Source organism: Nannobrachium achirus, assembly GCF_963921795.1.
Source record: "Nannobrachium achirus genome assembly, chromosome: 15".
Taxonomy (NCBI): domain Eukaryota; kingdom Metazoa; phylum Chordata; class Actinopteri; order Myctophiformes; family Myctophidae; genus Nannobrachium; species Nannobrachium achirus.
In genome coordinates this window covers 14,361,979-14,378,919 of record NC_137822.1, presented here as the reverse complement: position 1 = coordinate 14,378,919, position 16,941 = coordinate 14,361,979, and the positions used below count along the sequence as shown (strand labels likewise).

Below are 16,941 nucleotides of genomic sequence, written 5' to 3'. Positions count from 1 at the left end.
ACAAACATGTATTTTGGCAGGCGTTGATGGTGTTGTAAGTAATGCTTGGTTTTACAGTTGGTTGCATGCTGAAAATAGATAGATGATCTACAAGCTCACACAATGCTTTGCAGGCGTTGTGAGGTGGTTGTAGATCTGCCATTTTCAGAGTGCAACCAAACTACCTAACATACCTAACATTTTAGTATAGTTTTTATTTGTTGACAAAATATATTTCAATACTGTCAGTATATTTAGTCTCAGTTTGTCATAGATGTCATAGATGGCTGATGTCATAAATGACTGACATCACAGGCTGACCACTTTGTCCAACAGCCACATTGTTCCGTCCGTCCGTCCGTCCGTCCGTCCGTCCATCGCATTCTCACTCAGGAACACTGAGGATTTTCTTCCAATTTGAAACAAACATCCACTTGGAACCAAGGATGAACTGGACGAATTGGTGATCAATGGTCAAGGCCACTGCAGTGGTGGAAAAACATTTTACTTCTAGGTAGACCTCAGACGAGCTCTCCTTCGTCGCTTCCAGTCATCCCGGTTCAATTTTAAAATGGGCTGGGTATAAAATAGGGCTAAAGTGGTGTATGTATGTTTTATAATATTATAATTACATCTGCAAAGTAACAAACTAAATTTTTCAAATAATTGTAACGGAGTAAAAGTACAATATTTGGATCTGAGATGTAGTGGAGTAGAAGTAAAAGTATTGGAAATACTCAAGTAAAGTACAAATATCTCAAAAGTTTACTTAAGTAAATCTACTCAGTTGCTTGCTTTCCACCACTGGGCCACTGTGACCTCACAAAACAATTTCCTATGGCCATAACTCAATAATTCATATTATACTAATTATAACAAGATTTTACAAAATGTTTAACGCAATATTATTGTGAACATATATCAACTCTTCAAACAATTTCCTAAACAGAAAAAATATATCCACCCCTCAGTGCACAGTGTACATATTATTACTGTGTCTATATTTATATTATGCTATGACTCAGGGGACTGACTAAATCAGTCTAAGACAGTTACTAAGGTCTCCATGCAGATAAATACACTGTGATGACTAAGAAACAACATGCAGAACAGAGTCTGTAATGTTACATGAATGTTATACAAGTTGATATTTGTATTTGACCTGAGCTATACATTTGACCAGCTGCATGTGTTCAGTCAAATAAAAACATTTTTAAGACCTCATGTTGCCCGGCGTGCCCGCACAGCTCTTGAGAATCATAATATTTTACTGTGATATTTGTGTAGCCATAGTGACACGAGTGTGGTTGGTAGTAACACAGCTACAAAGTAAGTCATCCTAACGTCATGGTGCCTCCCAACATATTGAGTTGGTTTATTTTCGCTGCAGGTTTTGCTGAGGAAAGCACAGAAATAGCCGTATTAAGAACGGGGTAGGCATGTGGAACTGGGAATGTCTGCAGTGGAGCTAGACCACATCAGAAAGCACACTGGCAGACCTGAGTAATGCAGCTCTGAATTCCACATACTGAAATGTTCTGAATCTCTCTATGCCAGCGGTTGTCAAACGTTTATTATTATTTATTCTTTTTATGGACCCCCATAACTCTCAGAGATACAGACCTGTAAGGTTCCATTTGGTTCCATTTGTAAAACTCTCAGAGATACAGACCTGTAAGGGTCCATTTAGAACGCCCTCAAGGAACGCTGAGGGTCCCTGGACCCCACTTTGATTACCACTGCAACCACCAGTGCACACTATATCATTACCAGACCAGTACAGCACCAAGATTCATATTTGGAGCAATACCAACGTGCCAAGTGAAATATTGTACATTTAAAAGACACTCTTGCATTTTATTGTATAACTCTCAGTACACATTATACTGTAGGCCTATATATATTGGCCATGTGAACACTCAAAATCTGCACCATGTATCATTGCAATTCATATTTTTAATGATCCTCAGAACTCATTTGACCTGCTCTGTCATTATTAAACAGTCCCTTTTAACAGTTAAGACATATTTCCCGGCCTGATTGTGTGTGTGAGCAATGAGCATGGCTGAGTTATCCTGTGTGCATTGATTAACTTGATGCACATAGGTGAAACAGAAACACAGTATTAACAATGTGGTTATCGTCGCTGTTGGGCAGAAACCTCGTATCTCCAAGTTTCAAATTTGTATGTTCTTTCGCAAAGTAAAGCCCTGCTTTATACAAGGCCGTCGCACAAAAGTAGTGAAAACAGCAGATCTACAAGCACACAATGCCTCGCGGTGCGAGGCGTTGTGTGCTTGTTGATCAGCTGTTTTCACTAGTTTCAATCATTTTTAAAATGATAAATGCAGAACAAACGGTTTTGGACATACAAGGTTTCCACCCGACAACGACGTTATGGTATGACTGGTGATCAGTTTCTTTCTCTCTTTCTCTTTCCACCTTTTTTTTGGAGCGGTGAAAGCGCTCCCAATAGACAGGTATGTCCGTGGGTATGTGGGTGGGTGGGTGGGTGGCTGGCTGGCTGGGTGGGTGGCTGGGTGGCTGGCTGGCCATGTCCGTAGCCTGGCAATACCTTGAGTGGCCACACACAACACACTAGTTAAAGGAGGGGCGCTGTTTTGTGCAGGCCAGGCACACTCACCACTCACTCACAGGCACAGTTTACACTCACTCACTCACTCACATAGGGTACAGCTGCTCAAATTCACTGCTCCACTTCGAACCGAGGTTTGATTTCTTACTACAGTCTACAACTGGTGGAGCTTGAATGACAAAGCATTTCACTCACTTCTTCCCACCTCAAGGCCCTTTCCCGATAACGATAAAAAATATTGTTTTTCAATTGAAGTGGATGGTAGCGCCCACACCACAACGACAAAGCAGCTGTAATTGATGTGAACACCGTTAATATCGTGTCCAGTGGGAAAGGGCTTTAAGCCTGTGATGTGAAAATAAACTTGAGTTGAGGTGTGCCATTGAGGAGTCCAATTACCTGAGGGAATTATAGGCCTACACTGCATAAATCTGTATTTCTTTTTATGAACAGTATTATTAGGTAAACGTTATACAATTAAGTACGAAATGGTTCCTCTTTCTTTCATAGATAATTTCATAGTTAAAATATGTGTCACTATTTTATTTTGTGTCTCTTTTGTGTCTCAGGAGGACTTTCCTCTAGATCACCCTCAAACCGGGGTGGAGTCAGATGAGGAGAAGACGGCTGTATGGAGACTGCTGAGTACAGTCATGCTGTAGGAGGCAAGGAGTAGAGAGGGTAAATATTCCATCCATATTCCGACCTGAAATTTTGGTTACATGACATCTTCTCTAGCTCTCTCTGCATTATCCTTCATGCTCATCCTTAAAGTAGGCCAGCACAGGTATATTCTCTTCAGACATGGAAAGCAGGGGGTAGAGTGTGTGCTCGGCTTGCTGCAGACAAACTTCTCCAGAAATATCTGCCCTATTTCCCACACCTCCAGTATGCACACTGACTGCACACGGTACAAGAAACCCAGGGAGCGGGAGAGTGGACAGACAGACAGAGAAATCAAGGAGAAAATGATTTAAAAAAAAAAAGGAAAAAAGTGTATACAAAGAAAAAGCTCAGTGTTGTTGCTTCACTCCACGTTTTGTCTTCTTATGTCCATTTCATGCAAGCCGGCAATCTTTGTCCACTAGGCCTATACTGTACTTATGAGCTGGCCTATGACATGTCATCATGCCTTAAAGCTTTCCATACCTCACAGTCACCGGTCAGGGATGGATATCGTTGCTTTTGGGCAGAAACATCTTTTAACAACTATTTATGTTTTTTGAGCGGTGCTAAAGCGCCCATACCTCTGGCTTTGTGTGTAGGTCCCTATCCATGTATGGAGATAACTAACGTCAAGGACAGAACCATACCGAGATGTGCACTTGTGTCGCGTTTGAGGGTGTAACAATGCATTTTAACAACGATACGATACGCATCACGATACATGGTCGACGATACGATACCTGGACGATATTAGTTAATTCATGGCAATACGATACGATTAGATTCAATGATTTAAAATCGATATAGTAACTATTTAGCAAAGAAATTAAATCTGTGTGAAATGTGTCAAAAAACTGTACAATATATGCTTTTGCATATCGATATAGTAGATCAGTGAAAATTAAAATAGATTTTTCGATTCAGTTACTATATCGTTACACCCCTAGTCGCGTTTGATACCATGACAGGTGCGATAATGTTTTCTTCATAATAATTAATGTCCTACTTCATAATACTACTGTCACACAAAAGTAGCAAAAATAACAGATCACGATTCACAATGCACTTTGAGCTTGTAGATGTAGGCTAATATTTTTGCGATTTTAAAAGCCCTGAAAAATAACAGTTTTGGACATAATGAGGTTTCCACCCGACAGAGACCAGAACAGATCAAGTTAGAAATTGCACGGATAAGAGTAGGATGCATGTTGAGGTGTGGTCCATTCCATTATTGTCTCTGCCAGCCCAAACAGGCATGGATGGAGGAAGGAGATTATGTTCATAACTAGAAATACTGTTCCTTCGAAACAGTGTGGGCTCGCTTCCACCCAAAAAATAATAGTAAAAGGTGTCAAGGTCCCAGGCAATGCTCTCTTTCATTTTACTGACGGGCCCAGTCCGGCCTGTTCGAAGTGGAGCGGTGAATCTGAGCAGCTATACCCTGTGTGTGTATGTACTGTACTGTACTGTACTGTACTGTACTGTACTGTACTGTACTGTACTGTACCTTACTGTACCTTACTGTGCTGTGCTGTACTGTACCTTACTGTGCTGTACTGTACCCTACCTTACTGTACTTTACCTTACTGTACTGTACCTTACTGTGCTGTACAGTACTGTACCTTACTGTACTGTACTTCGCTGTACTATACTGTACCTTACTGTACTGCACCTTACTGTACTGTACTCTACTGCACTTTACTGTACTTTACTGTACACTACTGGACCTTACTGTACTGTACTTTACTGTACCTTACTGTACTGTACTGTAATGTACCTTACTGTACTGTACTTTACTGTACCTTACTGTACTGTACTTTACTGTACTCTGCTGTACCTTACTGTACTGTACTCTGCTGTACCGTACTGTATTGTACCTTACTGTACCTTACTGTACTGTACTTTAATGTACTCTACTGTACCTTACTCTACCTTACTGTACTGTACTTTAATGTACTCTACTGTACCTTACTGTACTGTACTTTAATGTACTCTACTGTACCTTACTGTACTGTACTTTAATGTACTCTACTGTACCTTTACTATACCTTACTGTACTGTACTCTACTGTACCTGACTACCTTACTGTACCTTACTGTACTGTACTTTTATGTACTCTACTGTACCTGACTGTACCTTATTGTACTGTACTCTACTGTATCTGACTGTACTTTATTGTACTGTACTTTGCTGTACTCTACTGTACCTTGCTGTACTGTATCTTACTGTACTGTACTCTACTGTACCTTACTGTACACTACTGTATTGTACCTTACTGTACTTTACTGTACTCTACTGTACCTAACTGTACTGTACATATTCTATGTGTTCTATATCTATTAGGGATGCGGAGATATACCGGTACGGATCGTAATCACGATCCAAACGTTCGCGATCTGAGTGAATCGGTTCATTCAGTGCGTATCGGTACAATTGGCGGCTGAAATCGTGATGGATCGTTCCGTGAGTGTCTGGATCGGTAATCTCCATGGTTGTATCGATTTTTTCATGTAGTATTTCATTCTATCCTGTGTTTCCGAGGCGCCCAGAATGCACCATCACAGCCCACCCCCAAAAAAGCCCTTGGTAGCGAGTCTAGCGTCTCTTCCACAGCGCAGAGCAGCTGAGCGCTGCGCGCAGCACAGTGAACACCCCCACCCAACTTAACGACTGCAGATACAGACAGCAACACGGGTTAAAAATGCAAGATTAAAACTTCTTAACTTCCCTCTCCAATGTTCGCTGATGTGACATTCCACACCCGGTTTGTTCTTGTCGACTCCCGGGGTCATTTTGTTAAAGAAAGCTTCTGCTGCGCTTTATTGACGTGTGAAGTACAACAACGTCGCTGGGTGTGCACTGTGCAGCTATTGTTTAAAACAATGTATTTATCACTGTGTGTACTGTTGCTGCAACACACTACTGTTGCTGCAGTGCTGCTGTTCTCTGAATGCAATCACAACGCGATGTGTTGTGAGCTTGTAGATCTGCTATTTATTCTTGTAGGTCTGCTATTTAAGCTCACAACGCGAGCTTGTAGGTCTGCTATTTAGGTGTGTGCAAAGTAGGGTTTTTTGCCTATAGGCTTACTAGGCTATTATATAAAACTGTTGCAGATTAACCTTTTCATGACATTTTTGACGGCACTATCAACAGTGTGTGACATTAATGAATTAGTAATTTGTGTTTATTTGTTCACACGTCATCTTTTCTATTAATATGACGGATTTATGTTAGTAATTATAATCCATGAATTATTTAATCTCTTAAACCCTCAATACTTGTTAATGTTTTGGCTAATGTTCCCCTATAGGGTTGCTTCTTGTTCAATTGGTTACTGTAAAAACAAGGTTCCTATCACAAAAATCTTTGTCAGCCTCCCATAACTCTGAGGACCCTAGGGGTCCCTGACTACCTGTTGAGGACCCATGTAATGATATATAATAATGATATACTATCAGTATCATGATTATTAATCAAACAATTCTACCAGCCAGCAAGGGAGCAGACCCTTTGTGTTTTCCCAGAATTCAATAAGTTGGGTTGTTAGACAGAGCCAAGTTCTACAGTAAAAAAATAAATTGCTTGGAAATTAAATGTAATGCACCTGTTTTGGGAAATTAACATGGGCTTTATTTTAAACCCTTTGTATTGTGTTGAATCGCACCGAATCGCATCGTATCGCATTGTGCAGAATTGAATCGCAGACAAATTGCATCAAATCGGGAATCGTATCGGGAACAGGGATGAATCGTGATGTATCGTATCGGCAGGATTTCAATGTATCGCAATTATATCGTATCGCTGGTAGTGTATCGAGGTGCGTATCGTATCGCCTCAGTGGTCGAGATTCGCATCCCTAATATCTATGAATTCTATGTGTGTGTGTGTGTGTGTGTGTGTGTGTGTGTGTGTGTGTGTGTGTGTGTGTGTGTGTGTGTGTGTGTGTGTGTGTGTGTGTGTGTGTGTGTGTGTGTGTGTGTGTGTGTGTGTGTGTGTGTGTGTGTGTGCGTGCGTGCGTGCGTGCGTGTGAGTGAATACACTTTAAGAACCCCCCTGCGGGGGTCCCCAAACCACATTTTGGGAATCAGCAATGCTCCCCCTGGGACCCCTGGGCTTCCCTGAACCACACTTTGAGAACCAGATAAATAGCCAATGAAAAACTTTTTCATAAACATAACTTTTTCATCTACAAGCTCACAACACTGCACATTGTAGCTCAACTTCATAGGATTACAGTATTAAGTGGTCCATCTATGTTTTTTATTAATAATAAAATCTGCAAAGTAACAAGTAACTGAAGCAGTCAAATGCTGTATTTATAGTAGAGTATAAGTAACAAAAATGGAAAGTAGAGTAAAAGTACCTCAAAAATTTACTGTAGGTACAAGTACTTGTATATACTTGAGTAAATGTACTTGGTTACTTTGCAGCACCACAGAACAGCCAATGACAGACAGGCCTTTAATCACAGCTGTGTTAATCAGTAGAGTGGAGAGGGACATTTATAGATATTTATAGTTTTAACTCAGAATATATACATCACACAGCTTAGATATTTGGATCAAATCAGAGAGCAGACCTGTGTGAACACAATGATATAAATAGCATATCTGAAGTGTGAACATTGCAGCCACAGCGCCTTAACATAAACATGGGTCCCTTTCCTCTGTCTACACTCTGTCCTCACTCACTAAACCCATTGGAAATGCATTGGGTGCTTAAAGTTAAACATTTTTATTTTTTTATAATTATACTACAAAACATTTCAAAACGAAAAATACAAGCACACGTGTCCTCAGTAAGCTGAACACATAACCATTTGAATGGTGTTGAAAGGTGTAAGTGTTTAGGAGATGAATCGCGCCAAAGTTTTGAGGAGATACTGACTGACTGACTGACTATAAATAATGAAGATAACATACGTGTGCTCGCCTTCCAGGCGAGCCCACAATTATGCTCCACCAGGGTCTCTGCATGGGGGTCTCTCTCTCTCTCTCTCTCTCCCTAAGATCCTGTCCAGTGAGGTAAAGGGTTTGTGACGGGGGAGCAAAACACACAAGAACAGCTCAAACTGAGCAACGTTCAGTTCAGACATGTTTTCAACCCCCCCCCCCCCCCCCCCCAATCCCTGCCAGTTATTTGCACAGACTCGGAGTGTTTGTGCTGTGTGTGGTTGTAGTGTTATACACACACACACACACACACACACACACACACACACACACACACACACACACACACACACACACACACACACACACAACCCCATTATATCCTTGCTGTCGGGAAGAAACCTCATAGCTCCATATGTCTAGGTTTTTTTTCAGGGCTGAAACTTTGCCCCAATCTTTCCAGCTTTTTCATATATTCCTAATTGGCCTCCAGTTTGTCAGAGCAGAGAGCAGGAATCATACAAGGAGAAAAAAAAAGAAGACAAAAAGAAAGAGTATTTAGGAGGGTGTAAAGCCTCACCCAAAGAAAAACTAGACCAGGTTAACCTGGTTGTGCCAGACCCCCTGTCTGTCATCATCATTTATGACATCATGCCTTTTGTAGGCATGTCATCATCATGTCATCATCATATATACCCTTTATATAGAAAACCCGGACCGACATTTGCTTATGTAGGCCTACCCATTTCATGGGTCTGGCAATAATCTCAAAATCATCCCGTGGGCTGGATTGGACCCCTTCGTGGTCCGTATTTGGCCCAGGGGCCGCAGGTTTGACATCCCTGCTTTAACATCTTGCTCTGTCGAGTGGACCCATAAGCCCAGGTGAACGTTTGTTTTTCATTTCTATTGTTTGTTTTGCCTTTTGCCATGCTTTGAATGTATTTTTTTCTCCAATTTTGGTGAATTCATAAACTCACATCCATCGTCCCACCATCTCTCCATATTTGGTCTAGACTGATGTCATCATCAATATGATGTCAGAGATGCTTATGCGATCAATGCCGTTATTGGAACCTGCCTGTTTTCACACATTGTGTATATAGTGTATGTATGCGTTTTCTCCATTATATACAGTATAACAAATTTCATAGTGATGAAATCAATGATAGTTAGATTGGTTACAGATACATAGTCGATGATTGGCATCATACACTTGCCACATTAAGTCCAGGATTAACAAGTAGCCATGACGTTATTAGACCCTGTCTTGATTTTAGACAGAACATTAATTTATATTAAAAAATAAAATAAAATAAAAAACTGGATATGTCATGGCCAGTATTTGCGTGGACGCTCAACAAAACACCACTGAGGATTTGAATCCACAACCTCCATGGTGATGGGCAGCCACTTTAACACTGCACCAACCAAGGATCTTCTTTTGACCTATTATGGTCCACATATACCTTCTGCGGAAGGTTGCTAACATACTGGTGGAGGTCCTCAGGGACGTGAAGGACGTGTCAGTGACCAGGGTCAGAGGGACCTTTGTTTGCCCGCCCTCCTTATAACTCGTCATGTCCGTTCTCTTCAGCCAGTACGCCACCCTCCTTGCCACCGCTCTCCAGGAATCTGGTGAAGCCCTCCAGTGTTCTCTCTCCGTGGTAGTCGATGACCTTTCGGTCGTCTCCCACAGGGAAGAATTTAAGCGTGGGGAAGCCGACGACCTTAATCGACTGCACTTTATTGGCTGTCAAGTCGATCTTGGCCACTATGATATCCTCACTGTCCTTGTACTGCTCTCCCAGTATGTCCCAGATGGGTTCCAGTTGTGCGCAGTGTCCACACCAGGGTGCATAGAAATCCACAAAGACATTCTTGGTGGGATCGAAGGCGACTTCTTTGAAGTTCTTGCCCACCAGGACCTTGACAGGGGCTTTGTCCCAGTCTTTGGGGATGTCCTCGCTCATGAGGTGGGGCTTGAGTTTTCCCTCGGTGAAGAGTGTGCAGAATTTCATAATGTTGTCAGCAGTGATGGCCTCATTTTCGGGCTTGTAGGCTGTCATCTCGTCTTCCAGTGTGAAGAGACGGATGGTGGGGCATTGCTCCTTCTTCAGGCCAAAGATCTCCATGATGTTGTCATTCACGTCAGTGTCCATGAAGACGAACAGGATCTTGCCCTTGAAGCCTTCTGCTGCCTTCTTGAATTGGTCCATTTTGTCCGCAAAGTCAGTAGCAGACTTTGACGAGAACATAAAGACGTGGGACTTGAATTCTCCACTGAAGATCCTAGTGACGGACTGCATTGAGAACTCGGAGACCAGCGGAAGCTGGTTGGCCTTAATGAAAGCTAGGAGGTTGGCTTTGGTAAGCTCTCCGTCAAAGATGTTACGACCCTCGTCCAACTTCCTGAAGAGGACAACACCGTCCTTGGACACCTCAAACTTTGAGTACACCGCATCATCAGAGGTCATCCCAAATGGGATATCATCGACGGCTTCTGCTGCCTTAACTAAGACCTTAGCGTCCTCAGAATCGGCGTCTTTGAAGAAGCCAATGACGGCAACCTCGTTTGCGACCATAGACTCTGCCTGCGCGATGTCGGCCAGGGTGTCAACAGCTGGGCCTGTGCGTTTCTTAAGCCACTTCACAATGTCATAAGCCTGCCTGCCTTCAGGGTACTCCCTGTGTGACTTCTTGTCTCCTCCCTTGAAGAAAACGATGGTCGGCAATTTCGTGACTTCATACTCCTTGGCCAGCTCCGTCTCCGCTGTGATGTCTACCTTACCCAGACGGATATCTGAGCCCTCTGCCTTCAGCATGCGGGCCGCCTTGGCATACTCAGGGACCAGCGCTTTGCAGTGGCTGCACCACGGGGCATAGAATTCAACCAGCAGGTTGGGGTGGCCTTTCAGCGCCTCATCGAAGTTACTCTTCGTCAGCACCAGCACGTCCTCTTCCTCTGTGATCGGATTCGGGGCTGAACAACTGCTGGCCACCAGCAGCGTGCTGGCCACCACTAGTGCCCAGAGTAGGGCATACCTCATAATTACCAAAGCAGAGTTTTTCTTAAAAACCTTGGAAATAAACATGTTTGCTTCAAATGTAAACTTCCAAAAAACACTGAACTTGGGTTCACTGAGTCAAGTCTAGATGTTTATCTATACCCCCAAACTCTCCAAAGCATCACAGGTGTGATGTCATATGACATAATGATAGCCATATATGGTCAGAGATCTCTCTCTATAGCGCTGCTGCTACTCAAAGATTTGCCATTTCAGATCATGACAAGTGACAAGTGGGCCAATTACTGTACATGAGTTATATTTCGTCGTTGTCGGGTGGAAACATTGTGCGTCCAAAACAGTTTGTTTTGTATTTATCATTTTAAAAATGATTTAAACTAGTGAAAACAGCCGATCTACAAGCACACAACGCCTCGCACCGCAGGTAGTTTTCACTACTTTTGTGCAACGGCCTTGTATGATGAAGCAGGGCTTTGCTTTGCGAAAAAATTACAAATTTGAAACTTGGAGATACAAGGTTTCTGTCAGACAGTGACGATTTACTTTGTTGGCCGCCCAGCCCCCAAAATGGAACGAAGACCGATATTTTATTTAATTTTTTTTCCTAATGGCCGGCCTGGGCCGGCCAGGAATGAACCGGCCGTTCGGGAGTTGTCCCGCTTTTCCCAATGGCCAACACGTCCCTGCTCTGTGATCACATCCAGACCCGCCGAAGGCATGAAGGACAGCTGACGCTGGAAGCATGGAGAAACGGACAGGAACGCAGACAGGTTTACAAAGTGTTCCTTAGGCCTAGAATTATTGAATGCTTTAACCAGCGAAAAATAGCAGATATACAAGCTCACAGTGCGGCACCGAGTGCCCCCCCCCCCCGCCCCCCATCTCAAAATATTGTATCAGGGACCCCCCAGAAGCAAACATTTGAGTTACAAATGTTCACTTTCAAAAATAGCAGATCTACAAGCTCTATGTGAGCTTGTATATCTAGTATTTTTCAATAGCTAAAGCATTCAATTATTCTAGGCCTTAATGGGTTGACAGTAACAAATGATTGCGACCGTCAGCACTTACTATCAAAACCTCCACCAGCTGTCCGTCAGTCAGTCAGTCAGTCCGTCCGTCCGTCCGTCCGTCTGTCCGTCCGTCCGTCCGTCCGTCCGTCCGTCCGTCCGTCCGTCCGTCCGTCCGTCCGTCCGTCCGTCCGTCCGTCCGTCCGTCCGTCCGTCCGTCCGTCCGTCCGTCCGTCCGTCTGTCTGTCACACGTCACACTTTTGCCCTGCTCATATCTCCGCAACCGTTGCCCCGATCCTTGCCAAATTTTGCATACACACTCCTTGCCTACCAAACCACAACCTCTCACATGCCCCTCTTCTAGCACCACCATGAAGCCGATTCTTAGCGCCACCTTCAGGCAGATTTTTTCAAACCCATTTTTGGACACTGCTCCTACACATTTTGCCCTAAAATCACGCAAATCGCTACACAGTATGTCTACACTCATGTCATTAACATGCATCTGTCCCATATAGCGCCACCATCAGGGCGATTTTTTCAAACACATTTTTGGTCACTTACGGTCACTTATCTCCCAATTAGGGAGTCTTACTGGTCCTTGTAGATGAGTTTCTGTAGGACACAACACATCTGCTAAACATACTGTAGCTCATGTGACAGACATTATTTATGTATAATCCACTGAGAGATTTTACTCTGCTGAGAGCTATGTAAGCCATACCAGGTTCAAAAATATTCTTTAGTAATACTACTGCAGTTGAGGTTGTCATGCCCTGAATCTGTGTATTGTACATGCAAATGCAAGCCTTATGGGAAACTTTCTGCTTATTATTGTTTCAAATTATCTTCTACTCTCTCTATGTAGACAACATCATCGGGTCCTCCTAAAACTTTACCACGTTGTCTCTGTCCTGCATTCTTGTTGTCCAATTGAAGACCAATCATTTGTGTATACATAACACCAAGTAATTATTTTGGCAATTTTACCAAATGTACCATTGACAAGTCCATCATCTACATTCATATTTTTGGTGAGCATAACAGGAGTAGCTAAAGTTCCTTGTTGTTTGATATAATCCTCTGCATCAATGTTTGTGATATCTGAATACAACGGTTCTAAAGTATCTTTGTTGTGCTTATCCACGTCTGGATTGGTACCGAAAATGTGAAGTACATGTTTTTGAAGCGGTGAAAAACAAAGTGGCTTTGTCCGTCTCGTGCGTCCCGATGTGAGGACTGGTCAAGCTTCACATGACAATTTGGCCCTCCAGATGAAACCATTCATCCACTCAGAATTAATAAAAATATATTATATATACATATTGGACCCTTCGCTACAGTCAGCATGGAGAGGAACATACTTACTTCCATTATTCATGGACCTCACCTGATGATGACTTGGTTTCACGTGCTATCAGAAGCACGGACATGCATGTGCCATGCATGTCCCGTACATGCAGATTCGAGGATTGGTCAAGCTTCACATGACAATTTAGCCCTCCAGATAAAACCATTCATCCATTCAAATTCATAAAAAATATAGAACTAAAGCACATAGAAATTATAGATCTTAGCTCATAGCTCTAGAACACATAGAATAGAAATTCACCGCTTCACTTCGAACCAAGGTTTGATTTTTTACAACTCGTTTTGGGCATAGTGCTGGTTCAGTGATGCAGGACAGCCCGAAATGAACCCCATGATACCTGGCAGAATCTTAAAATATACCCTTCAAGGATTAAGAAAAAAGGTGGCGAAAAGAAATCCACCCTATGCGCGCGGGCCCCCCTGTCCATCTAGACTACAGGTATATGAATTGATAAGTCCCTCTGTTGAATTGATAAGTCCCGGAAAAGACGCTCTGTGATTGGCCAATAGTGACTTTGATGTCAGCGTGGTCACAGGTACTCCTGGATGTACGGCTTCCAGTTGTTGCACGTCGCTCCTCTGAACTGCAGCATCGACCCTTTCATATATGTGGCTATAAGTGCATTTAGTGCATGGTTTCAGACGTTTGGGGGGGTCCCCTCTAACTGCGGGGGTCCCTTGGGACCCTGAAGGGAGATATGTCTTTCCCGTCTCCCTATGATTGACGCCCTTGTACGTCAGCACATCAACATCAATACATCAAATGGAAAAGAATAGTAGGCAATCTAAGAAAAATATAAAAATCACACCCAATGTGACGTGAGCGTTGGTCGTGCTTGCATAACGCTCTTCAGACTAGGATATAGGTCTAGGATGTAATTGGTGATGTATACAGGCTACACACACACACACACACATTGCTATGGCAAAAAGCTGAGGAAAACGTGGCTACAGATAGGTCTAGGATGTAATTGGTGATGTATACAGGCTACACAAACACACACATTGCTATCGCAAAACGCTGAGGAAAAAGTGGCTACAGATAGGTCTAGGATGTAATTGGTGATCTAATACAGGCTACACACACACACACACACACAGGCATATTGCTATGGCAAAACGCTGAGGAAAACACATTCCTATGGCAAAACGCTGAGGAAAAGTGGCTACAGACACACACGCACAGCCACTCTATGGAGCTGTTTACCACCGCTCAAAAATGATAAAAAGTGTCCAAATAAATTCGAAATATTATCAAGTTATCTTGCGGCACCCCTGGACTGTTGTCGCGGTGCCCCGTCACCCACTTTGAAAACCCCTGATCTAGACTACAGGTATATTGATAAGTAGGGATGGTCCGATCAGTTTTTTTGGAACCGATCAGCGAGCACCGATCACAAAAGTTTGATCACCCGATACCGATCAATCACCGATCCGATCAAGTTATTATTTATATTTTCTAAATGTTAATGTTTTAACTTTAATTCATTCATTCACTCATGAATTCATTTATATATTTGCCTTATAGTTATTTACTAGCATTACTATGTATTTATTATCATAGCAGTAACTAATTATTCCTTCAGCACTGTGGAAATCAATACCCCAAAATGGCCTCAAGTGGGCATACTGAACGGCTGGTTGATCGGATGCACTGATCCGATCGGATCGGTGAATTTACCTTTTGATCTAAACCACCGATTATCGCCGATCACGCTTTGATCGGCCCGATCCGATCCATTGCCGATTGATCGGTAACATCTCTATTGATAAGTCCCTCTGTTGAATTGATAAGTCCCGGAAAAGACGCTCTGTGATTGGCCAATAGTGACTTTGACGTCAGCGTGGTCACAGGTACTCCCGGATGTACAGCTTCCAGTTGTTGCACGTCGCTCCTATGAACTGCAGCATCGACCCTTTCATTAGTGCATGGTTTCAGAATTCAGACCCATAAACGTTTGGGGGGTCCCCTCTAACTGGGGGGGTCCCTCGGGACCCTGAAGGGAGATATGTCTTTCCCGTCTCCCTATGATTGACGCCCTTGTACATCAGCACATCAACAGCAATACATCAAATGGAAAAGAATAGTAGGCAATCTAAGAAAAATATAAAAACTATAGGATCTACGGTTAGTCTGACATGCACAGGTCAGACACCTCAGCGTCATCTTCGTCTCCTCTTAAACAGCTTCAACATCCTCTTGAATGCCCGGACGAGGGACACGCCCGTGTTATTTATTTTCGATGTGTCGGAAGTCATGGTCACCAGTTCCCACCTGATGTCATGTGGGAGTTCCGACCACTCCAGACCGTACTGAAGAACTGCTCGTTTGCATAGTGTCTTCAGACCAGGATTCAAGTCTAAGACTTGCAGGCCATACTTATAGAAGAAGATACAGTCACCCACCAGGCAACAATGCTCTGTACCAGCAAACTCTGGTGAGACGTCTCCTCCCTCGGGCTTAACCTTGTTCCAGGAGAAGGTCTCTGGATTGAATCTCCACAGATCATATAGCCAGAGTCCAGAGTCGTCTTTGCCACCAAGAATGTACAGCTCTCCATTGTAGGCAAAGGCTAAATGCTTCCAGCGTGGTCTTGGGAGAAGCTGTGCAGAAGGCATGCAGCTCAGTCAAAAGTTGGTCTCTGTGTCAAACACACTGATGTTGTTGCACCAATGTTTGTCCCCAAGGCCCCCGAATAGAAACATCTTTGTCCCGATGACGGTGGCAGAGTGACCCCTTGTGTTAGGTGGCGCAGTTCCTCTGGTGTTAATTATAGACCAGACCATTGTGTTGGTGTCCAACCTGTGTATGTGCTCGGCAGACACACGTCTCCCTCCATAGATAAGCATGTCCTTCCCCAGGGCACAGGCCGAGTGGTCATCCCTGCTCTCCGGAACAGTCCCAGACACCCTGGGTTTGAACCACGTGTGGGTTTCCACATCAAAGGCGTAGAGCTGGTTGTCGTAAGGATACCCTCCCCAGATGTGGATGACGTTTTCTATGAGCACAGCTGAGAAGCCACAGGGTCTGAAAAGAACCTTGCCGTGTTCTTTTCTTATAGGCACCGTCGCCCAGCGCAGAGACACTGTGTTGAACACGTGCACCTCAAACGCAGAATACCCGTGGCGAGTGTCACTGTACCGATTTAACTGTCCAAAGCAGTACAACTTGTGTCCAACTGCAACGGCAACATGAATGCAGCCGTTGCTGCGGAGTCCTTCGATACGCACCCTCCAGCGAAACATTCCACACAGCGGCCACCACCTGGTGGCTAAACTCACACAACAAAACACCAACCAACTAATCTAGGTTATTTATTGAACTTCAAGTCTACAAACTATCGACGTCTTTATTTATCCGACGATTCATTTTAAAATACAAGTACATGGATGT

At 43.4% G+C, this 16,941-nt stretch overlaps 2 protein-coding genes and 1 long non-coding RNA gene across 3 annotated transcripts in view; 1 reads left to right on the top strand and 2 right to left on the bottom strand.

Annotated features, from left to right (window-relative positions):
• LOC308299483 overlaps positions 1-16,941 on the bottom strand; it is a 711,129-nt gene that overhangs the window by 406,522 nt on the left and 287,666 nt on the right. The window lies entirely within an intron of this gene.
• Positions 3,163-16,941, top strand: part of LOC308300106 (uncharacterized protein) — a 37,554-nt gene continuing 23,775 nt past the window's right edge. Inside the window, exon 1 of the mRNA XM_080743884.1 lies at positions 3,163-3,256. The gene's annotated coding sequence lies outside the window, so the exon portion shown is untranslated. The remainder of the gene's footprint in view (positions 3,257-16,941) is intronic.
• On the bottom strand, positions 9,705-11,186 carry LOC308299055 (protein disulfide-isomerase-like; the record flags this gene model as incomplete). The annotated part of the gene is made up of 1 exon (XM_080742781.1): positions 9,705-11,186. One exon carries the CDS (start codon positions 11,184-11,186, stop codon positions 9,705-9,707), a length of 1,482 nt encoding a protein of 493 aa, XP_080598907.1.